The sequence below is a fragment of the Capricornis sumatraensis genome, chromosome 8 (genome assembly GCF_032405125.1).
Source record: "Capricornis sumatraensis isolate serow.1 chromosome 8, serow.2, whole genome shotgun sequence".
Lineage (NCBI taxonomy): Eukaryota > Metazoa > Chordata > Mammalia > Artiodactyla > Bovidae > Capricornis > Capricornis sumatraensis.
Window position 1 is genome coordinate 92,565,679 of NC_091076.1, and position 25,238 is coordinate 92,590,916.

Sequence of the window (25,238 nt, forward strand, 5' to 3'; positions counted from 1 at the left end):
GGGCCTGAATTAAACCAAAATTAAAAGGTGGATCTGAATACATTAAAGTGAAGGAAAGAGTTGCTGGGATTCTGTACCATTATCTCCTCTATGACCAAGTGTTAGTCTTTCAGTTGTGTCCAACTCTTGCGATCCCATGGACTGTAGCCTGCCAGGCTCCTCTGTCCATGGAATTCTCCAGGCGAGAATACTAAAGTGGGTTGCCATTTCCCTCTCCAGGTGATCTTCCTGACCCAGGGATACGAACCCGGGTCTCCTGCATTGCAGGCGATTTCTTTACCATCTAAGCCACCAGGGAACCCCTATCTCCTCTATGACTGAGTCTCTTTCTCTAACTCTGTATCTCTTTTCTTTAATGAAAGAGGAATCAGAAGTACAAACCCAAACCTTTTTTTATCCATGACAAAATTCTCATTCAGATTAAAAAGAAATTATCTGTGGCATGTCCCTGAAGCATCAGAACATGCAGAGAATCTCATCAAGCAAATGAAATTAAAATGGGCTTCCCTGGTGGCTCAGATGGTAGAGAATCTGCCTGGAATGCGGGAGGCTTGAGTTCAACCCCTGGGTCGGGAAGATCCCCTGGAGAAGGGAATGGCAACCCACTCCCGTATTCTTGCCTGGAGAATTCCATGGACAGAGGAGCCTGGCAGGCTACAGCCCATGTGGTCACAAAGTCAGACACGACTGAACCAGTAACAGTTTTTACTTTCAATTTCAAATCTTGCGAAGAACTGACTCATTTGAAAAGACCCTGATGCTGGGAAAGATTGAAGGCAGGAGGAGAAGGGGACAACAGAGGATGAGAGGGTTGGATGGCATCACCGACTCAGTAGACATGAGTTTGAGTAAACTCCGGGAGTTGGTGATGGACAGGGAGGCCTGGGGTGGTATAGTCCATGGGGTCACAAAGAGTTGGACATGACTGAGCAACTGAACTGAACCATCAAGCAGGATGTTTCAGCGTGCCAAAAGACAGCTTTCCAGATGCCTTTCTAACGTAAAAATGCTTTTCAGGACTAAAATGACCTCTTTACTTTCCAATCTCTTTTGCTCCGTCACCTGCAACTATAAGCTTTAAGATGAAATAGTTAGCAAAGAGTTAAGTTAGAGCAGATCATGTCTCTTGACTCAAACTAAAGCCTAGCAATTTGGGGAGTTTCTTGAGAAGGACTTACCAATCTTGACTCTCGATCCAAGGGGCCAGAAACTGCCGCAGCTCCATGGGGAAGCTGTCACTGTACAGCTGATGGAGCTGCTCCAAGTACCGTGTGTCCAGCTGCTGGAGCTGATTCCATTGGGCCATTCTGCTGGAATCAGGGATCACAACTGCAAACCAAAGGTTCATATGGTCACTACCAGTCCCAGTAAGAGGAAATGATCTATCCAACATAGGGATCAGGTCTGTGATTAGGGATAAAAGGTGCTGTGGGAAGGTTCTCACTTGCTCCACCCACTTTAGAACAATACATATGGATTCAAATCTCTACCCCTGGGGCCACATCACAGCTTCTTTCTTCTAAACCAAGATGACAATGTGGGCATGGTGCCAAGTTCTAGAATCCATTATCTCCTAGAGGTATGTGAAATTGAGAAAGTACTTCACTTCCAGATTTCATTTCTTCTTATTATTACACAGACATTATAATTCCCAGCTCTCTGGGCTACTGAAATAATATTTCTAGAGCATTCAGCTCAGTGCTCAGCACACAATAGATGCTCAAAAGATATGAGTTCCTTTCTTTCCAGTTGGCATTCCTTTTAGGTGGACTGGGAGATATGAATACCGTAAACCTGAGCTAAGACCAAAACGTGGGATGTGGGTGTTCAGGGAGGACAAAGAGCTAATTCCAAGGCTACGGATTTAGAAACTACCACCACACTGTTAATCGGTTATACTCCAATATAAAATAAAAAGTTAAAAAGGACTACAGATTTAAACCTACAGCAAGGATCTGCCTGGGGTTCTCCCATTCAAAAAAGAGTAATTATGTTTTTAAAATTTCTCAGTCTGGGGTGAGAAAGAAGAGAAGCTAAAGAAAAGGCATTCGAGTTGTCCCCAGGTTCATGAATACCCCAGAGAAATGTTCAGGAAGGAGAATGCAAGCCAGCTAACCACCTTAAATCCTCTTTCTGAATATCTTGGGTCATTGAAATAGCAATAGAGACCAAGTAATCTTAAGAACTGGGCTTCCCTGGTGGCTCAGACGGTAAAGAATCAGCCTGCAATGCAGGAGATCTGGGTTTGACCCTTGGGTTGGGAAGATTCCCTGGAGAAGGGAATGGCTACTCCAGTATTCTTGCCTGGAGAATTCCAAGGACAGAGGAGCCTGGTGGGCTACAGTCCATGGGGTTGTAAAGAGTTGGACACGACTGAGCGACTAACATAACAACAACCTTAAGAAGCTGTAAAGGATAACTACAAGCAGTAGCCAAAGACTAAGGTATGTATAGATCAGAGTATATTGACATGGTTCTCTGGGACAGTGAGAACATTTACTGAGAGACAGAATATATGCAAATACATATATAGAGTGTTTGATTTCTCAGAGAAGGCATGAAGAAGCACCTAATTACTGGTCCTTTCATAAAAAGAACTGGGCGGGACTTCGCCAGTGGGCGAGTGGTTAGGGGTCTGCCTGCCCATGCAGTAGACACGGGTTCGATCTCTGGTCTGGGAAGATTCCACATGCCAAGGAGCAACTCAAGCTGAGCAAACCCAAATTACAGAATTCCAGGGAGCTGTGCTGCTGTTCTCCTCCCCTCTCTTGAGGGGACAGATGCAGCAGACCCCCTTGCTACTACAAAGATACTGTCAATGGATCAAGCTTTCAAGCATATACTCAGGAGAGCAGAGGCTGGCCCCACCCAGCAGTCTTTACATTCAACAAATAACTATCTAAGGCAGCATTATCCAATGAAATGTAATGCAAGCCACACAGGCGATCTTAAATATTCTAGGGGCCATATTTTAAAAAGTAAAAAAAAAAAAAAAAAGCAAGTAAAATTAACTTTAAAAATACATTTTCCTTAACCTAAGTCATCCAAAATGTTAGCACCTTAACGTGTGATCATACAAAAATTATTCATGAGATACATTACATTCTTCTTTTCATACAAAGTTTTCTAAACCCAATGTGTGCTTTATACTTACACCACAGATCTAAGGTATTTCCTCGCTTAAGTACCAAAGGCTTAAGTTCCACTGGTGAAAACTTCAGTAAAGCAAAGAAATGAGAATGTCAGAATGAGGCACTCGCCCCAATCAGGCTAATTCTTTTTAATAAATAAGCTAAATCTTCCAACAACGTTAGAATAAGTTAAGTTTTCTCACTGCTTGGGATTTTTATAAAAACCAATATCTGAGGCATGTCTCGAACATTTTCAGCTACCATTCCTTTGCAGTCTCCCCCACCCGCCACCCCCCGCCCAAGCATTGCTCACCCCCAAGACTAACCTGCCACAGTACCAGTGCAAGGCTACCTGGGCAGTAACACATGTGTGCTAAACAGTGAGGAAACGCATGCTACTGCTGAAGCATTGTGACCGTGCTGAATTTTACTCTCAATAGGAAATCAAAGGCCTCCAACCACTATGAACAGTATGCAGGTTCCCTAAAAAACTAAAAACAGAACCATCATATGATCCAGTAATCTCACTCCTGGCCATAGACCCGGAGAAAATCTTTACTTCAAAAAGATACACACACCCTAATGCTCACTGCTGCACTCATGGGAGCAACCTAAGTGTCCATCAACAGAGGAATGGATCAAGAAAACATGGCATTTGTCTGTGATACACGCACACACACACACAATGGAATACAACTCAGCCATAAAAAAGATGAAATAATGTCATTTGCAGCAACATGGAGGGACCTAGAAATTACCATACCAAGTGAAGTAAGTCAGAAAAGACAAATATCATACGATATCACTCATGTGGAATTTACCTTTAAAACAATGACACAAATGAGCTTATTTACAAAACAGAAAGACTCACAGATTTCAAAAACAAACATATGGTTACCAAAGAGCAAATGTGGATGAGAGGGATAAATTAGGAGTTTATGATTAACACACACACACTACTATATATAAAATAGATAACCAACAAGGACCTACTGTGTAGCACAGGGAACTCTATTCAATATTCTGTAAGAATCTAATGGGAAAAGGATCTAAAAAAGAATGAATATATATATATATAACTGAATCACTGAGCTGAAACTAACACAAAGTTGTAAGTCAACTATATTCCAATAAAATTTAAAAAAGAAAAAAGAAATCAAAGACCATTAGAACACTCTTACAATATTCACATTAGGACCAACTTAAAATCTGCCTGCCTCCTAGGCTAAAAGCATCAGGATCCGCCTTGTGTTTCTCAGGACATGATTTGCATAGAAATCTGTGTACCAGGCCAATTTATATAGATTTCTGTCTCACGTGAATGTCAAAACTGTAGCTCTACATAATTCAATATAGCAGTCAGTAGCCGAAAGTGGTTACTGAGCACTTGAAAATGTGGCTCATTTCAAACCAGACAGGCTGTAAAATACACACTGAATTTTGAAGACTCAGTACAAAAGCAAAAGTAAAATATCTCATTAATATAGAAATGTTAATATTCTAGATATACTGGATTAAGTTTTACTATCTTTTTTTTTTTTTTCCTTTTGGTTGCTCTGCATGGCTTGCAGGATCTTAGTTCCCAGATCAAACCCAAGCTCCCTGCAGTGAAAGTGCTGAGTCCTAACCATGGGACCACCAGGGAAGTCCCTAAATAAAATACCCCATTAAGATGAATTTTATTTATTTCTTCTTACTTCTTTTACTGTGGCTACTAGAAACTTTAACACTACATATGTGACTTGTATTCTATTTTTGCTGGACACTACTACAGACCATGTAATCCAAAAGCTGTGGTTCTAATAAAGTACTTAAAGACACCTTTTCATAATAAACTCCTGTGTTATAAGTCAATTAAAAAATAGACTAACTGCTGATCGTGGATACAAATACAGAGCCATTAGTCTGATCCTTGAAGGTCCAAATTAAAACTATGAAGCAGCATCCCCTATCCCTGCTCACTGCTGGATTAACCATGGAGTCATGGGCTTCCCTGGTGGCTCTTGACAGTAAAGAATCTGCCTGCAACGCAGGAGACTGGGCTTTGACTCCTGAGTCAGGAAGATCCCCTGAGGAAGGGAATGGCTACCCACTCCGATATTCTTGCCTGGAGAATTCCATGGACAGAGGAAGGAGCCTGGCGGGTTACAGTCCATGGGTCGCAAAGAGTCAGAATTGACTAACAGTTTCACTTTTTCACTTTCATGCCTCAATAGTTGCATTTTCAAACTCTTACATCATTAAAAAATTACAAATTGTTGAAAGTTTGCCGACTCATTTCTAATTCATTACTCAGAAGGTTTTTGTTGCTGTTGTTGTTTGGGTTTTAGTTAGTGCTCAGTTCAGTTCAGTTCAATAACTCAGTCCTGTCGGACTCTTGCAACCCCATGGACTGCAGCACGCCAGGCCTCCCTGTCCATCACAACTCCTGGAGTTTACTCCAACTTAACGTCTATTGAGTCAGTGATGCCATCCAACCATCTCATCCTCTGTTGTCCCCTTCTCCTCCCACCTTCAATCTTTCCCAGCATCAGGGTCTTTTCAAATGAGTCAGCTCATCGTATCAGGTGGCCAAAGTATTGGAGTTTCAGCTTGAACATCAGTCCTTCCAATGAATATTCAGGACTGATTTCCTTTAGGATGGACTGATTGGATCTCCTTGTAGTCCAAGGGACTCTCAAGAGTCTTCTCCAACACCACAGTTCAAAAGCATCAATTCTTCGATGCTCAGCTCTCTTTATAGTCCAACTCTCACATCCATACATGACTAGCAGAAAAACCATAGCCTTGACTAGACAGACCTTTGTTGGCAAAGTAATGTCTCTGCTTTTAATATGCTGTCTAGGTTGGTCATAACTTTCTGTCTAAGGAGTAAGCATCTTTTAATTTCATGGCTGCAGTCACCATCTGCAGTGATTTTAGTGCTAGTTAGTACAATAACTGGGCTATTTCTTAAACCAGACATGAGCTAACAATATTTTATTTCCATAAAATTAAAAGACGAAAAATGACTAATGTTATGTTCTATGTCTCAGACTAATCAGTGTAGGTAATAGTGTATTAGCTCTCTTATGTTAAAAAAAAAAAAAATCCTTCTAAAGGAAAGCCAAAGAACAGGTAGTATTTTCAGCAAAGGGTCAAACAGTGATTTCCTTACCAGCTGCTTAGCTACTAACCATATTTAACTAATAGGAGCCACAGGCCAAGTGTTCTTCGTAAGAACTGTGGATCCCCAACGGATCACTAGCCGGGACTTTCCTGGTGGTCCAGTGGTTAAGAATCTGCCTTCTAATGCTGGGGACTTGGGTTTGAGCCCTGGGGCGACTGAGCCCATGAGTTGCAACTAGAGAGAAGCCCAGACACCTCAACAAGACTCCCACGTGCCGTAACTACGACCTGATGCAGCCCGTGGCACGACTAAGACTTGATGCAACCAAATAGATGTTATATAAAGAGAAAGAGCATTAGCCAAATTGTCTAGGAAACCACTGCCAATTAGCTTTGTGGTAACTGTCTTAACTGCAAAATTTTTTTCAAGTCCACTTTATTCCACAATTTCAATTCTGCTTTTTCGAATTGCAAGTTAATCTGAAGGACTTCACTAAATTCTAGCTAAAGTATTTATCTATGGAATGATTCTAATTCTAAACATGACTTAAAAACCACTTTCACTGAACCCCAAATCAGAGAAATTTGCACAACAATGTGAGTGCCCAGTACCACTCCTGGCAGAGGAGAGAAAGCAATTCATTCTATACAGTGGCTGGCTTAGGGCAATACATTCTCTAATTCTCTTTAGGTGTTTTTTTTTAAAAAAAAAAACATTTATTTGGCTGTGCTGGGTCTCAGTTGTGGCACAAGGGATCTTTAGTTGCAGAGGCATGTGGAGTCTAGTTCCCTGGCCAGGAATCAAACCCAGGCCCCCCTGCACTGAGAGGTCGGAGTCTTAGCCATGGGACCACCAGAAAAGTCCCTCTCCAGGACTTAACTCTGTTCAAGGTCCACATATATCAAACGTTAGCAGATAAAGGAAAGGTAAGTTTGATCCTGTTTTCTACAACCGAAGAGAAAAGAACAATAAAAATGAAACAGCAAGTCACCAAAGGCTTTCTGGACTTTTCAGAACAGGAATTTCTCAGCCTCTTGGGGATAATTTACCAACAAGTCAAAAGGCAAACAACCACTGTCTAATGGGGAACTTATTACTGTAAAGATCGCTGAAAAGATTCATCCACTATGTCACAGTTTTCATTTACGTACTTCGATCTAAAGAAACCAAGGGATGTACTGAGAACCACAAGTCAAGACCACTTAAAAAAGGCTTCATTAGATCATTTCATAAAATATATTTTTAAAATTAACACCTGTTCTTTGCATCCATGCACCAGTGGATTTACGACAAGGGGTGAATGAATCGGGGTGAAAGTGAGGAGAGAGAGGAAAACCAGGTGTCTACAAACACCCAGAACATACAGAGATCTAAAGATAGTTTCTGTTCCACCTTGCAGTGCGTCACAAGATTTTTCTTTGGATGTTAGCCATACTCTGTATTAGAAACACCTACCTTTAAAACAGCATATTTATTCATACTTGTATTTTATCTGTTGTCTACACTAAGCTCCTCTTTGCTGTTAGGAAAGGCCCAGTGACTAAGGCAACCCAAGTAAAAAGTAACATATAAATGGTACTACGGAGAAGGCAATGGCAACCCACTCCAGTACTCTTTCCTGGAAAGTCCCATGGACACAGGAGCCTGGTGGGCTGCAGTCCATGGGGTTGCGAAGAGTCGGACACGACTGAAGGGACTTAGCAGCAGCAGCAGCAGCAAATGGTACTAAGGTCTATAGAAACCAGTCCTTTTGAGAAGACATTTTTAGAAGACTATAAAGTAATCATGTCGGGACTTCCTGGCGGACCAGTAGACTCTATACTACTTCCAATGCAGGCGGCATGGGTTCGACCTCTGACTAGGGAACTAAGATTCCACGTGCTGCATGGTGTGACCAAAAAAATAAAATAATTCAAAATAAGTACATTTGGATAGTAAATATGTGATTTTGTCACTTACAAATCCAAACAGTTCCTTTATAAAGTTTAAGACTAGATGTTGGGGACTTCCCCAGTGGCACAGTGGATAAGAATCTGCCTGCCAATGCAGAGAACATGGGTTCAATCCCCGACCCGGGAAGATCCCACATGCTGCAGAACAACTAAGCCTGTGTGTCATAATTACCAAGCCTGCAGTCTACAGCCTGGGAGCTGAAACTGCTGAGCCTGTGTGCTGCAGCACTGAAGTCTGTGAGCCCTCGATCCCATGCTCTGCAACGAGAAGCCCAAGCATCGCAAGGAAGAGTAGCCCCTACTTGGCTGTAACTGGAGAAAGCCTCTGAGCAGCAACGACCCAGCACAACCAAAAATAATAAACTAATTTTTTTTAAAAAAGACTAGACATTTGCCTTCACAATAAGATATGTATACCCAGTTTTGGTTTCCTAAAAAGACAAAATATTAAACACTTGAGTGTCCAATCTGAACTAACCTCACTGTAATAATCAAATATATTCAATTATAGATAACAATAAAATATTTGTTTTAAAGTTAGAAACCAACACTTCCTTGCAAAAAAGAAAAAAAGGACATTGAGATATAAGAGAATTTGAATTATAGTTCCCTACTAATGTGGGCAAAACTGACTATAAGAAAGAAGTACTACTAAATTACTGGGGAGTAGAGCTTGGAGACGGACACGACCGAATGACCTCACTTTCACTTTTCACTTTCATGCATTGGAGAAGGAAATGGCAACCCACTCCAGTGTTCTTGCCTAAAGAATCCCAGGGACAGGGAGCCTGGTGGGCTGCCATCTGTGGGGTCGCACAGAGTCGGACACGACTGAAGCGACTTAGCAGCAGCAGCAGAGCTTGGAGAAGTGAGGGAAAGAACAGTTTTAATGACACTCTGAAGTACATGCAACCCCCCAAATTCTACTATCCCTCATTCTTCTTATCCAACTTTATTTATTTGGGCTGTGCTGGGCCTTCCTTGCTGCGACAGGGCTTTCTCTAGTTCAAGCAAGTGGGGGCTACTCTCCAGCTGTGGTGTATGGGCTGCTCATTGCGGGGGCTTCTCTCGTTGGGTTCTTGGGCTCTAGAAAGTGGGCTTCAGTAGTTGCAATGCATGGCCTCAATTGCCACTCAGCAACTAAGCTTAGTTGCTGCTCAGCATGTAGGATCTGCCTGGACCAGGGATCAAACCTGTGTCCCCTGCATTGGCAGGCAGTCTCCAGGGAAGTCCATTATCCCATTTTAATTCTTGGAAAAGTTCAAGACTCTTGTGCTGAGCACATGGTTTTTTTTCCATTCCAAATCCTGACATGTGTAAGGTCTTATCACTAGCGCTACTTTGGTGTAGTTATCTAATTTAAATCCAGAAACATAAGAGAAAAAAACGTATCAGGTTTACAGTTAAATGTAAGAGGTGGAGACGACCAGGAATGCGAACGGCAAGAAGGAAGGAAAACCTAGTGCCCTGATCCATGAAGGGCAATTAGGATGTTATAAGCAAAACCCAAAGCACTAATGATCATCTAGTGCTCAAACAGCTACCTTTGAGAAAAAAATTCTGAAAACTACGAATTCCCAGGGCCTCTTATTATTTCAAATCTAACAGTGCTATGGAAGTAATTTTTTTTTAATGTGATGTATTCCCCATACCTCATTTGGGATAGGCACATGTGATCATAACTATTTCAGATTAAACAATAAGAGCAGAACAAATATATTCTCTCTAAACTGAAAGTAACACAACTAGACGTGCTTTGTCAATTACTCAATGTGAAGTTTATGGTTAAAGTTGCCTGAGAACAGGTCTGAGCTCCAGATAAAAACCACAACAGAGACCAAATCTGAATGTCACATGGCCTTCCCACTTTGTCACATGACCCCTCCCCCAACCAGACACGCTCCCCTGAAGCTGTGTGGTGTGAAGCCAAGGACCAAGAGACTTGACCTTGGATGGGCCTGGGTGCAAAACCCTGAAGGTCATTTATCAGCTATATGGGAGGAGGAGAACATTATTTGACTACTGAACAGGCTTCGCCTTTAGCAAAATGGGGAAGTAGCCCTCTTTTGAGGGACTGTTCTGTAAGTAATAAGAAAATAGTGGGGACTTCCCTGGTGGTCCAGTGGTTCAGAGTCTGCTTGCCAATGCAGGGAACACAGGTTTTATCCCTGGTTGGGGAAGATTCCACATGCCTCAGAGCAACTAAGCCTGTGTGCCGCAACTACTGGAGCCCCGTGCCCTAGAGCCTGTGCGCCGCAACTAAAAAAGCGACCGCAATGAGGAGCCCACGCAGCCCAGCTAGCAAACAGCCCCTGCTCCCTGCAACTAGAGGAAAGTCCTCACATAGCAACGAAGATCCAGCACAGCCAAAAATTAATTAATTAAAAGACAAAACAAACAACAACAAAAAATTAACCACCTTATATCTGGGGGGCCACTCTCGCCTTTCAAAAAAAATTTTGTATAGCATCCCTGTCTGTGTTGCGTGTACCTCACAGCTGTATTTTTCCTTCTCCCCATGGCATCCCTTTCATCCGCATTTCATGTGCTAAATACATTTCCTCAATGCCCTGGGAAAAGGAGATTAAATTATCAGATTCTTGTTTCGTTGCTAAGTCGTGTCCGACTCTTTGGGACCCCATGGACTGCAACACACCAGGCGTCCTGTCCTTCACCATCTCTGAGTTTGCTAAAACTCCCATCCTTTCAGTTGGTGATGCTATCTAACCATTTCATCCACTGTCATCAGATTCAGTTCAGTTCAGTCACTCAGTCGTGTCCAGCTCTTTGCCACTCCATGAATCACAGCACGCCAGGCCTCCCTGTCCATCATCAACTCCCAGAGTTCACTCAAACTCATGTCCATTGAGTCGGTGATGCCATCCAGCCATCTCATCCTCTGTCCTCCCCTTCTCCTCCTGCCCGGAATCCCGCCCAGCATCAGGGTCTTTTCCAATGAGTCAGCTTTTCGCATGAGGTGGCCAAAGTACTGGAGTTTCAGCTTCAGTTCAGCATCAGTCCTTCCAATGAACACCCAAGACTGATCTCCTTCAGAATGGACTGGTTGGATCTCCTTGCAGTTCAAGGGACTCTCAAGAGTCTTCTCCAACACCACAGTTCAAAAGCATCAATTCTTCGGCGCTCAGCTTTCTTCACAATCCAACTCTCACATCCGTACATGACCACAGGAAAAACCATAGCCTTGACTAGATGGACCTTTGTTGGCAAAGAAATGTCTCTGCTTTTGAATATGCTATCTAGGTTTGCCATAACTTTCCTTCCAAGAAGTAAGCGTCTTTTAATTTCATGGCTGCAATCACCATCTGCAGTGATTTTGGAGCCCCCCAAAATAAAGTCTGACACTGTTTCCACTGTTTCCCCATCTATTTTCTGATGGGACCAGATGCCATGATCTTAGTTTTCTGAATGTTGAGCTTTAAGGCAACTTTTCACTTTCCTCTTTCACTTTTATCAAGAGGCTTTTTAGTTCCTCTTCACTTTCTGCCATAGGGTGGTGTCATCTGCATATCTGAGGTTATTGCTATTTCTCCTGGCAATCTTGATTCCAGCTTGTGCTTCTTCCAGCCCAGCGTTTCTCATGATGTACCCTGCATATTAAATAAGCAGGGTGACAGTATACAGCCTTGACATACTCCTTTTCCTATTTGGAACCAGTCTGTTGTTCCATGTCCAGTCCTAACTGTTGCTTCCTGACCTGCATATACCTGTTTCAAGAGGCAGGTCAGGTGGTGTGGTATTCCCATCTCTTTCAGAATTTTCCACAGTTTATGGTGATCCACACAGTCAAAGGCTTTGGCATAGTCAATAAAGCAGAAATAGATGCTTTTCTGGAACTCTCTTGCTTTTTCCAAGATCCAGTGGATGTTGGCAATTTGATCTCTGGTTCCTCTGCCTTTTCTAAAACCAGCTTGAACATCTGGAAGTTCACGGTTCACGTATTGCTGAAGCCTGGCTTGGAGAATTTTGAGCATTACTTTACTAGCGTATGAAATGAGTGCAATTGTGCAGTAGTTTGAGCATTCTATGGCATTGCCTTTCTTTGGGATTGGAATGAAAACTGACCTTTTCCAGTCCTGTGGCCACTGCTGAGTTTTCCAAATTTGCTGACATATTGAGTGCAGCACTTTCACAGCATCATCTAGCTCCACTGGAATTCCATCACCTCCACTAGCTTTGTTCTTAGTGATGCTTCCTAAGGCCCACTTGACCTCACATTCCAGGATGTCTGGCTCTAGGTGAATGATCACACCATTGTGATTATCTGGGTTGTGAGCTCTTTTTTGTACAGTTCTTCTGTGTATTCTTGCCACCTTGTCTTAATATCTTCTGCTTCTGTTAGATCCATACCATTTCTGTCCTTTATTGAGCCCATCTTTGCATGAAATGTTCCCTTGGTATCTCTAATTTTCTTGAAGAGATCTCTAGTCTTTCCCATTCTGTTGTTTTCCTCTATCTCTGTGCACTGATCGCTGAGGAAGGCTTTCTTCTCTCTCCTTGCTATTCTTTGGAATTCTGCATTCAGATGCTTATATCTTTCCTTTTCTCCTTTGCTTTTTGCTTCTCTTCTTTTCACAGCTATTTGTAAGGCCTCCCCAGACAGCCATTTTGCTTTTTGCATTTCTTTTCCATGGGGATGGTCTTGATCCCTGTCTCCTGTACAATGTCACAAGCCTCCATCCATAGCTCATCAGGCACTCTGTCTATCAGATCTAGTCCCTTAAATCTATTTCTCACTTCCACTGTATAATCATTAGGGATTTGATTTAGGTCATACCTGAATGGTCTAGTGATTTTCCCTACTTTCTTCAAATTTAAGTCTGAATTTGGCAATAAGGAGTTCATGATCTGAGCCACAGTCAGCTCCCGGTCTTGTTTTTGCTGACTGTATAGAGCTTCTCCATCTTTGGCTGCAAAGAATATAATCAATCTGATTTCGGTGTTGACTATCTGATGATGTCCATGGGTAGAGTCTTCTCTTGTGTTGTTGGAAGAGGGTGTTTGCTATGACCAGTGCGTTCTCTTGGCAAAACTCTATTAGTCTTTGCCCTGCTTCATTCCGTACTCCAAGGCCAAATTTGCCTGTTACTCCGGGTGTTTCTTGAATTCCTACTTTTGCATTCCAGTCCCCTATAGTGAAAAGGACATCTTTTTGGGGTGTTAGTTCTAAAAGGTCTTGTAGGTCTTCATAGAACCATTCAGGTTCTTCAGCGTTACTGGTTGGGGCATAGGCTTGGATTACTGTGATACTGAATGGTTTGCCTTGGAAACGAACAGAGATCATTCTGTCATTTTTGAGATTGCATCCAAGTACTGCATTTTGGACTCTCTTGTTGACCACGATGGCCACTCCATTTCTTCTGAGGGATTCCTGCCCGCAGTAGTAGATATAATGGTCATGTGAGTTAAATTCACCCATTCCAGTCCATTTTAATTCGCTGATTCCTAGAATGGCAACGTTCACTCTTGCCATCTCCTGTTTGACCACTTCCAATTTGCCTTGATTCATGGACCTGACATTCCAGGTTCCTATGCAATATTACTCTTTACAGCATCAGACCTTACTTCTATCACCAGTCACATCCACAACTGGGTATTGTTTTTGCTTTGGCTCCATCCCTTCATTCTTTCTGGAGTTATTTCTCCACTGATCTCCAGTAGCATATTGGGCACCTACTGACCCGGGGAGTTCCCCTTTCAGTATCCTATCATTTTACCTTTTCATACTGTTCATGGGGTTCTCAAGGCAAGAAAACTGAAGTGGTTTGCCATCCCCTTCTCCAGTGGACCTCATTCTGTCAGATGTCTCCACCATGACCCTTCGGTCTTGGGTGGCCCCACAGGGCATGGCTTAGTTTCATTGAGTTAGACAGGCTGTAGTCCATGTGATCAGATTTCAGCCTCTGTCATCAGATTAGTCCTGTTAAATGATAAGCTCAACTTTCCCTTCTACATAAAATACATGCATTTTAATGGGTCTTTGTAATGTAGCCTGAGGGAGGGAGTTAGTAATGCAGTGATTTGGTGTAAATGAAAGGGAAGAATAGAGAAGAGAGGGTTGGGTGGCACCCTGATCAAGTATCTCCATACACAGTTCACCCAAGGACAACTCCAAGTCCTAAAAAGACTAAAGGTGGAAACACTAAGTGATATCCAAATGAAAGAGAAAGATGAAAAATAAGAACCTTGGTTTAAGAGCAGTCCAAAGAACTAATGATTATTGCTAATATTTATATAGCAACGCCTGCAATGCAGGAGACCCAGGTTTGCCTGTGTCAGGAAGATCCCCTGGAAAAGGAAATGGCACCCCACTCCAGTACTCTTGCCTGGAGAATTCCATGGACGGAGGAGCCTGGAGAATTCCATGGAAGGAGGAGCCTAGTGGGATCGCAAAGAGTTGGACACAACTGTGTGACTAACTTTCACTGTGTGCCAGACACTCTTTGACATATATTTATTTACTCATTTCATCCTCATAATCCTGTGAGATAGACACTATTTTTATACCCATTTTACAGAGGAGGAAAATAAAGCACAGAATTTTAAGTGATTCACCCAAGGTCAGACAGGTAGTAAAGGTATGAAATTGGAACCCCAACCCTAATAAGTCCATTTTCAGAATTCCAGCTCTTAACCGCTATGCTACAGTGGGAGTTTCATTGATTTTAAGTAAACCATGAGTCAATCATCATACGAAGTCAATGTGATCTAATGATATTTTAACAGACATATAAGTTGTCTGAATAAAAGGACTAGTCCAGTTGGCCCATAGTGATATTCTGACTGTATCACAATTTAAATGGTGCACTAGAAAACAAACATATTCCAGGAGGGGCAATCAGGGCGTGAGCAGTCCAAGAACATGAACGTTTCGCCCGGGAAGAAGACTTGGGCAGCAGGAAATAAGATCAGGAGAGAAAAGGATAACCTATGGAATAGTGGCTTTTCAAATACTTGGAGATCTGTACATAAAAGGATAAGTCACTCCAGAATCAGGATCTGTTTTCCTGTAACATCTGCTCCTTGATTCTGCCCTTGGTATGCAGAGGTTCCCCACTCTAGCTGTGTGTTCAGCTGCTCAGTCGTATCTGACTCTTTGTGACCCCATGGACTGTAGCCCATCAGGCTCCTCTGTCTATGGGATTCTCCAGACAAGAACGCTGCTGGTGGTGTGGTGGTGGTCGTTTAGTCACTTAGTTGTGTCAGACTCTTTGCAACCCCATGGACTTGTAGCCCACCAGGCTCCTCTGTCCCCGGAATTCTCCAGGCAAGAATACTGGAGTGGGTTGCCATTTCCCTCTCCCACCCTAGCTACAGAGCAGAATTACGAGGGCAGATATTTTTGTAAAAATAAAAAATAAAACAGAGATGCCTGGCAACCAAACCAGAAGCCAAATGGGAATTGTTGAGGATGGGAAGGAACCAGGTTTCAATATTCGAAAGCTCCTCAGACGATGCTAAGGTGTGGCCAGATTGAGAACCTCAGAACAAAAGCAGAGATCAGGCTCACCCAGCAAGCACATCTCAGTTACCTGAAGGGTTCTGAGACACTAGAAGCTGGTCCTTACTCTAAATGTACTGAATAATCAACTCCAAGGATGGGCTCCAGGCAGTTGTAATGAAGCAGAACCCCAAGGAGACCACATAAAGAAACTATGGCATAAGATGAGTGTGGAGAGGCTCTCGGGTAAGCCATACAAAGAAACAGGAACTCTTGTCCGAAGGGAATGGGGAGGTCAGAAGGATTTTAGGAAGACAAGTAAACAATTCTGTAAGCAGACAGGTTAGGAGGTCTCTACATGGGAAACAGATGGAGAAACAGTGGAAACAGTGTCAGACTTTATTTTGGGGGGCTCCAAAATCACTGCAGATGGTGATTGCAGCCATGAAATTAAAAGACGCTTACTCCTTGGAAGGAAAGTTATGACCAACCTAGATAGCATATTAAAAACCAGAGACGTTACTTTGTCAACAAAGGTCCGTCTAGTCAAGGCTATGGTTTCTTCAGTAGTCATGTATGGATGTGAGAGTTGGACTGTGTAGAAAGCTGAGCGCTGAAGAATTGACGCTTTTGAACTGTGGTGTTGGAGAAGACTCGAGAGTCCCTTGGACTGCAAGGAGATCCAACCAGTCCATCCTAAAGGAGATCAGTCCTGGGTGTTCTTTGGAAGGAATGATGCTAAAGCTGAAACTCCAATACTTTGGCCACCTCATGCGAAGAGTTGACTCATTGGAAAAGATCCTGATGCTGGGAGGGATTGGGGGCAGGAGGAGAAGGGGAAGACAGAGGATGAGATGGCTGGATGGCATCACTGACTCGATGGACGTGAGTCTGAGTGAACTGCGGGAGTTGGTGATGGACAGGGAGGCCTGGCGTGCTGCGATTCATGGGGTCGCAAAGAGTCGGACACGACTGAGCGACTGAACAGAACGGAACTGAACTGAAAGGAGAACCATGAATGGTTTTCTGTCATGCCTCTAAAGAAGGAGAACCAGGAATGATTTTCTTCACATAAGAGAAGCTATTTTGGCCTAATCCTGTTTGCCCCTGAACAGGTCTCAGTAATTAATGGTCTTAAGGGAACACAGGAGTCCAACAGAGAAAAGGCAAACAATAACAAAGTGGTAAAGCAGAGTCCTAGTTACTCCACAGGGATACGCACAACAATTTACATGGCCCCCACCCAGGCGAAGGATGGAAGGAAGTGGACACTCCTGACTTCAATCAACTAAAGCCCGGCCTCAGCTGAAGGCTGACCTTTGCCCCAGTTGTATGCTGATATCACTTCTGCTCAAGCCCCTTCATGAACATGCATGTACCCTTAGCTTACAATTCCCCCAGTTTTGCTACTGAGAAGGATTCCCGGTGTTCTCTGTACTTGGGCCTGAGTGAGCACTGTGGACTCCATAACTTGAACTGGTAACCTCTACGCCGGGCTGCCAGCCTGAGGACAGGAAGAGCCTGGGCTTTTGCTCACCAGTCTGTTCTTCCTTTCACCCCGCAGCATCCAGCAGGGTGCCCAGCTCACAACAGATACTCAGACATATAGTACAAGTAAACCACTGGTATGAATTACAGCTCAGTCAGTGGACTGAAACATATTCTTCCAGGCAAGGACCCTGTATCCAGTAAGCAGCATTCTGAGGAGCAGACCAAACTCTTTCAGATTTGCTGTTTGAAAAATTTGAGGATGACCCTTCAGTGACCTTTCAATAAGAGTAAAATTACAGCAACTCCTCCAGTTCAAAAACATTGTCCCACCCAAAATCTTTACACCCACTAAGGTTCCCCAACTCCTCAGCCAACTTTGGCCCCTCCAGCTCCTCTCTTGGGTCTCAAGATGACTTTCAGGATGTCAACTTATCTCCTCTCCAACCTCACCTCCACCCTCCACAGACTGTTCCTTCTTCGCTGATGTTCTTGCCTAAAGTAGTTTTCCCCTTGGCGGCATTGTACGTCCCCTTCCCATCTCCTCCGGAGAACTTAGCCCTGGTCCCTAACCCTACCCAGGGTCCAGTCACTGCTTCAACTCTGAATGCTTACAGCACCTACAAATGCGGCTGAGGCTTTTTCTTGTTTTGATTCCATCTCCTCCATTTGACCCTTACATATCATTCTGATATCGGATTAAGACACCAAATGAGTAGTGCCTTTATAGCCTCCTTTACTCACACTGGCACACACACACATAAACACCACCTCCACTGCGGAAGTTCCTACTTAACAGTCACTGATGGCTACAGTGCTGAAAAGCACGCCAACAGTACGGCAACTGCATCTAAGAAAAGACGACTAGTTCTACCCCGAATGACCGGTTACCTAGAATTTAGAGGTTTTTCTAGAGGGAAGCAAAGCATCCTTCCAGTGAATGCAGAGGGACTCACCCTCACAGGAATCAGAGGCAAGCTGCCAACTTTTAGAAACAGGTGTATAGGGACTTCCCTCGTAGTTCAGTGGCCAAGACTCTAAGCTCCCAATGCAGGGGGCCTGGGTTCGATCCCTAATTGGGGAATAAGATCCCATGTGCCACAACCAAGAGTTTGTATGCTGCAGCTAAAGATCCGCCACAGCCAAATAAATATTTTTTAAATAAATAAAAACAGGAGTATAGCCTTCAAGAAACACACTGTACATCGGGCAAGTAAATCATCATGTCAAAGTTTCCAGGCTTGAAGCAGCAAAGGGAGAAAGGCCAGTTGCTGGGGTGGGGCAGGGGTGGGGTGGGGAGAAGCCTGCAGATACTATTATCTTTGGCCAAAGCCCAAATGAAAAGAGTCAAAAAGCATCCACTGATTTAGAATGCTGTGTAATTTAGTAGTATTCTTTTAAGACAGGCAACTGAAATAAAGCAGAGAAAGAGTACCTAAATTTCTGAATCTCAATGTCACAGACTCACAATATATTTCAACACTTACTGAAGAGAAGGAAGAAGTTTTTCTTTAATTTATTCAGGATACTTTCCCTTAAAGAGATACTAAGTTGATCCTGGACACTTAGCCTGGAGCGCCAGATATCTGGGGCTGGGAATCCTTATCTGTGGATCCTGTCTTAGAACCTCTTCCCTCAAAGTGACTGTGGTTTGGGGTCAGAACCTCAAATCCAAAAGGGCATTGGGGTGGGTATAAAAAATGGCTCCAAACTCTCTGATACTCCTCCCTTTGAGAGAAGGCGTCTTTGCCCCTTGCCCTTGAATCTGGTTAAGTCCATGACTGCTCCAACCAATAGAGTAAAACAGCAGTGCTGATTCCCTCGGAAGGCTCATTCTCCAGAACCCAACCAACACCCCGTGACAAGCCCAAGGCGGGAGAGGCCACGCATGGAGACAGCTGGCGCACAGTCCCCGCTGAGGTCAGCCGCTGATTCGTCCCAGGCAATATGTGAGTGAAGCAGCCTCCCAGTGATAACAGTCCCCAGATGTTCCAGTCTTCCCAGCTGAGGCCCCCGACACTGCGGAGCTAAGACCAGCCACCTCTGCCTTACAGATTCCCTGCCCACAGAATTAGTGAGCACAAGATGGTGGGGGCTTTGTGCTACTAAAGTTTCAGTTGGGTTATGGCCCTTGGCGACCAGAACAACACTTCTACTAACACACTGATGGAATGTCATCTTGATAGAGCCCAACTTCCATGAGAAAGGAATTTGTAGTTTTAAAAGGAAAGGCTTTGCTGTTAAAACTACTTTGCTAGTTAATCTCTTCTTTCCCCTATGCTCTCACTTTCTAAATGAGTCATCCAGTCCCAATTTCTTCAAAATAACATCTGGCAATCCGCAAATTTACATCTCCAGCCCTAGCCTCTCCCATGAACTCCAGAACCCTCTGTCTACTCAACATCTCCACTTGGATGTCTAACAAACATCCCAAATTTAATATACCCTGAACTAACCCTTTCACTAAAAACCTCTCCCAGCCAACTTCTCCTTCAATCTCCCCTATTTTAGCAAATGACACCTCCACTCCTGCACGTGCTCACGCTAAAAACCTTGAATATAAGCCTTGACTCCAATCTCTCTCCTCTTTCCTCCTTTACTTCCTCTTCTTCCTTCTCTCCTATCTCCTCCTCTCTCCATTTCTTGGAGAGTACTTCACAAGGTACAGTGGGTCTGCAGGAGAGCTGGCAATGCTAGAAAGGAAGGGATAACCAGTCCACGTTGAGGGACCAGCATGTGCAAACACAGGGGTGCTTAGAGAACAGAATACAGATCTTCTGGTTCAACATGACCCACAAGCCCAGTAAAGCGACAGTAAAGCAGGGGCAATGGGTACAAACCCACAAGGACAAAGAATGGGAAATGAGATGACCATGGACAAAATATGTCAATCAAATTCTAGAATTCAGAAAGTAGAGTGATGTTAACTGACCTAGTACAGCCGAGAAAACTGAACAGTAAGTGTCTGCTGTGTAACACCCCAAAAGCTCAAAGTTGGAGGTGGGAGATATTTGAAGGGAGGGGTGAAAAGTTTGGATAAAAATAGGAGAACTGGTTGAAAACCTGTATGAACAGCCTCTAGACCCCCAGATAACTACCTTTCTCCAAACCCAGAAAGAACACTCATTGCCTGGAGAAAGCTAACTTCCAGACTTGGGGATACCAGGCACTGCTGAGGATGCACTAAACTGAGATAATGGCAATCAGATGAGAAGCCACATACAGCAGCTCCAAGAAGCCTGGCAGTCAGGGCCTCCCCCAGTCACCCCACAGGGAAGCCTAACAAGCAACTAAGACCATTCAACTTCACCTATTAGACTTTTGAAGAAAACTTTCAATATGAGAGAGATGAACAAAAGAAAAGAGGAACTCGGGAATCTGAGAATACTCAGTTTAGTCCAGTCACTCAGTCGTGTCCAACTCTTTGCAACCCCACGGACTGCAGCACATCAGGCCTCTCTGTCCATCACCAACTCCCGGAGTTCACTCAAACTCATGTCCATTGAGTCGGTGATGCCATCCAACCATCTCATCCTCTGTCGTCCCCTTCTCCTCCCACCTTCAATCTTTCCCAGCATCAGGGTCTTTTCAAATGAGTCAGTTCTTTGCATCAGGTGGCCAAAGAATTGGAGTTTCAGCTTCAGAATCTGTCCTTCCAATGAATACTCAGGACTGATTTTTTTTAGGATGGACTGGTTGGATCTCCTTGCAGTCGAAGGGACTTGCAACAGTCTTCTCCAACACCACAGTTCAGAAGCATCAGTTCTTTGGTGCTCAGCTTTCTTTATGGTCCAACTCTCACATCCATACATGACTACTGGAAAAACCATAGCTTTGACTGGACAGAGTAATGTCTGTTGGCAAAGTAATGTCTCTGCTTTTTAATATGCTATCTAGGCTGATCATAGCTTTTCTTCCAAAGAGCAAGCATCTTTTAATTTCATGATTGCAGTCACCATCTGCAGTGATTTTGGAGCCCAAGAAAATAAAGTCTGTCACTGGTTCCAGAGAATTACTAGCAGTATACAAAAACTTCACAAAACTATAAATAACATCCTCAAAGAGACAAGTTATATATGTTAATCAGGAATAAGATAAAAATTAAGACGAACAACTTCCTGGTGAACCAGTGGCTAAGACTCCAAGCTCTCAGTTCAGGGGGCCTGAGTTCAATCCCTGGTCAGGGAACGAGATCTCAGATCCCACAATGAAGATTCCCATGTGTTGCAACTAAGACCTGGTGCAGTCAAATAAATAAGAAAATATTTTTCAATTAAAAAAATGAAGATCAAGATAAAAATGGCAACTGAGAAAGGACTCTTGAAAATGACAGCCAGAATTTAAAATCAAATAGATGGGTTGAAACAACCAAGAAAACTTCCTGGAATAAATCCACAGCAAAAAAGATGGAAAAGAGAATTCAATCCAATGAATGAAAATAGGCTCGCACTAAGGCATATTCTGTGAAATTTCAGAACAGTGGGAATGAAGAAGTCATACACACTTCCAGAGAAAAGAACCAGGCCTCTTGGAGAGCATAAAAAATCAGAACAGCAGAAGCCTTTCAACACAGGCACTGAAGGATTCAAAGCCAATTGAGCCAGCAATGCCTTCGAGTTGATGAACAAATGATTCAGTGCCCACCCAAACCATCATTTGAGGTGAAGAAAGAATAAAGAGATTTCAGATACTCAACAATTCAGAAAAGTATCTCCCAGGCACCTTTTCCTGATAGGATTTTACTAGAATTTGTGGTTCAGCAAATAAAGCAATCAAGATAGAAAGAGGAAGACATAAGATCTAGGGAAAGGGGAATCCAATATGAAAGACAGGTGAAAGGAGACTCAGATTGCAGGATGACTCTCATGAGAGGTGAGAGTTGCCCAGAAAATAACGAACAGATTATGAATGTGTTTAAGTATTTGCAGTAAGAGTGCCAGGCATTTGATAGACCTGTTGGAATATCTGGGGGAAGTTAGCAATAGGTATAAGAAAAGTAAATCGATTTTTTATGAAAATAATTTTGAATTTTTTTTATTTTATAAAAATTCTTTTTTAAGATAAAAATATTAACTCCAGGGAAAAAAATCTGCATGTGAAAGAAAATGTAATCATGTTAACAGTATACTATGCAGCTTACCAGTAAACAATACTTATTTACTTAAAATGCATGATTTAGTGGTTTAACTAAAATGGGTTAAAAATTATGATGATGATGGGACTTCCCTTGTGGTCCTTCCAAGCAGCTAAGACTCCAGGCTCCCAAGGAAGGAGTCGGGGTTTGGTCCCTGGTGGGAACTAGGTCCCACGTTCCGCACTAAGACCCAGAACAGTCTAATAAATAAATACATATAAAAAATTTTTAAAATAAATCAGAATTTTCTGGGAAGCAATACTTAGAAATAAGAGTGGAACAGAAAACCATGATTTGTAATATGTCTTGCGTTAGTCTTTGATTTCTAACTTATTTGTGTGCGTTACTCTACATAAAAATCAAAATTCTGTTCTAACTCATTACAGACCAGGGGATTTTTGCAGAAACTAACACCTGTGGCTGGTAATTTTTCTTCTGACCAGTCAAAACTTAATTCTACCATTCACTAACACTTTGCAGGTTATTACATTCAATGGTTACACCTGACACACCTGTAAAGTCTTCACCAGCACCATGAGTTTCATTTTCACTTTCCGTATCAGAATCACTCAGATTTTTTTGTCTTTTTCTGGGTCTAATAATCACATTGTCTGAATCAGAACTATATTCTGAAGAACTACCATATTCTGAGAGTCCAGTATATATGTTACTCGGATAATCAGAGAAAGTAACTGCATAAAATTCACCGAAAAATTCTTCATTCAAAATTTTGCGATGTGTCATTTAAAAATTTTTTACAGTAATAAACTTGCCTTTGTAATATACAGAAGTTTGGGACAAAAATCTACCGGAGCAAAATGTGGGTGATAACAACAATCAAAAGTTGTACAATGAAGTATAATGAAGCTTTGATCAATTTTAAACTCTAACAACTTTGCACGGGGATGTTAATTGTGTGTGTGTGCGCGCACACACCCGCGCTCAGTCATGTCCAACTCTTTGCAACCCAATGGACTGTAACCCGCCAGGTTCCTCTGTCCATGGAATTTTCCAGGCAAGAATACCAGAGTGGGTTGCCATTTCCTATTCCCAGGGATCTTTCCAACCCAGGGATCGAACTGGCGTCTCCTGCATTAGCAGGCAGGTTCTGTACCACTAGTGCCACTTGAGAAGTCATGATGTTAACTGTATCACTCTCTAAAAACATACTGATACCTCTTCAGTCGATAATGTTTGCTGACTAAAGACGTATTAATATGTCTCTGGTCAATAATGTATTAAAGTGAAATGCTTAGTAAAACAAAACTGACATAACATCATTTTATCTTCTCTCCGAAGGAAGCTACTTACTCAAATCACTCACCCATTCATTCATTTAAAAAAAAAGAAAAATTAAAAAAAAAAAAAAAAAAAACCCAACCCCGGGTCTGGAAGCAAAGGCAGAGTATAGGGTGTGGAACAAGACAGACAGGTCTCTGCCCTGGAGATAAAGACAGACAAGTCAACGGGATGATAATTACCTCTTGCGATAAGAGCAATAAAGATGTAGGATAGTGAGTGACTGGGAGTTATAATTTAGATACCACATCTGGAAGGAAGTAAGCTATTTGTTCAGACTCTGTTAAAAATCTCAGATAGGAGTTTCTGGGACAAAAAGGAGTGCAAATTCAAATCTCTAAAATCAACAGCCCTATGCTGAGGAATTCTTTTCAACTTGGCAGATTCCTCGCCTAGAGCAAGACCTGGTCTGCTGCCTAGAGTGGCTGTAAAACAATGGAAATGCCTTCCACCACCACCCCTACTATAGGCTGACTTACTCTCCCTTATTTTGGGAGATTGTTTGATTTTTGCTTCTGAAGATTTCCCTAATTTCCTGGAGAGCTCAGGATATCTAATATTTCTTGGAGGGTTTTTTTTTTGGCTTATTTTTCAGCCTCACTGCAGGTAGGATCTTAGTTCCCCAGTTCACTGACCAGGGAGAGAGCAAACCTGTGCCTCCTGGCATTGGAAGTATGAAGTCTTAACCTTTGGGCCACCAGGGAAGTCCCCTCTTGGTGTTTTGAGGGAAGATTTTCAGGGTATCTAGCCTACCATAGAGCAGGAATGGAAGTCAGGACAACACAAATAAAGACTTTTTTAAAACTTGCGAGGTGGAACAGCAGGACTTGATGATCTGAAGAGAAACAGAGGCATGAGAGAAAGTGAAAGCTGCTCAGTTGTGTCCAACTCTTTGCAACCCCCTGTACTGTATAGTCCATGGGATTCTCTAGGCCAGAATACTGGAGTGGAGTGGGTAGCCGTTCCCTTCTCCAGGAGATCTTCCCAACCCAGGGATCAAACCCAGGTCTCCCGCACTGCAGGCGATTCTTTACCATCTGAGCTACCAGGAAAGCCTGAGAGAAAGGAGGAATTAAGGTTATTCCTAAATTTTCGGCTTTTACCATGGGTTAGTTGGGGATGCCATTTTTTTAGATGGGGAAACCTAGGCAGGGAGAAGGGCACAAGCTTGTGGTGAGAAAGCTTAAGAATTATGTTTTTTGGAAGAACGGATAAATTACGAGTACGGGATTAACAGATACACACCACTAAATATAAAACAAACAATAAGGTTTACTGTATAGCATAGGAAACCATACTCAATACCCAGTAATGGTAAAGAATCTAAAAAATACACACACACATAACATATATATTGTTGTTGCAAGCTCAGTCGTGTTTGACCCTTTGGGACCCCATGGACTGCAGCCCATCAGGCTCCCCTATCCAAGGGATTTTCCAGGCAAGAATCCTGGAGTGAGTTGCCATTTCCTCCTCCAGGGGATCCTCCCGACCCCAGGGATGGAACCTGCATCTCCTGCTTCTCCTGCACAGACAGGAAGATTCTCTACCACTGAGCCATCTGGAAAGCATCTATCTATCTATCTATCTACATATATTATTTTTGCCGTATTCCTGAAACTAACACAATATTGTAAATCAACTACTTCAATATAAAAAAAAGATA

The 25,238-nt window shown here is 42.8% G+C and overlaps 1 protein-coding gene across 4 annotated transcripts in view; it reads right to left on the bottom strand.

The window, feature by feature from the left end:
* Window positions 1–25,238, bottom strand: part of STAT3 (signal transducer and activator of transcription 3) — a 74,383-nt gene that overhangs the window by 30,746 nt on the left and 18,399 nt on the right. For all 4 annotated transcript variants that reach the window (XM_068976312.1, XM_068976310.1, XM_068976311.1 and 1 more), the window contains exon 2: window positions 1,179–1,329. In XM_068976312.1, the coding sequence (XP_068832413.1) occupies window positions 1,179–1,306 (128 nt within the window). In that variant the 5' untranslated portion in view covers window positions 1,307–1,329. The remainder of the gene's footprint in view (window positions 1–1,178; window positions 1,330–25,238) is intronic.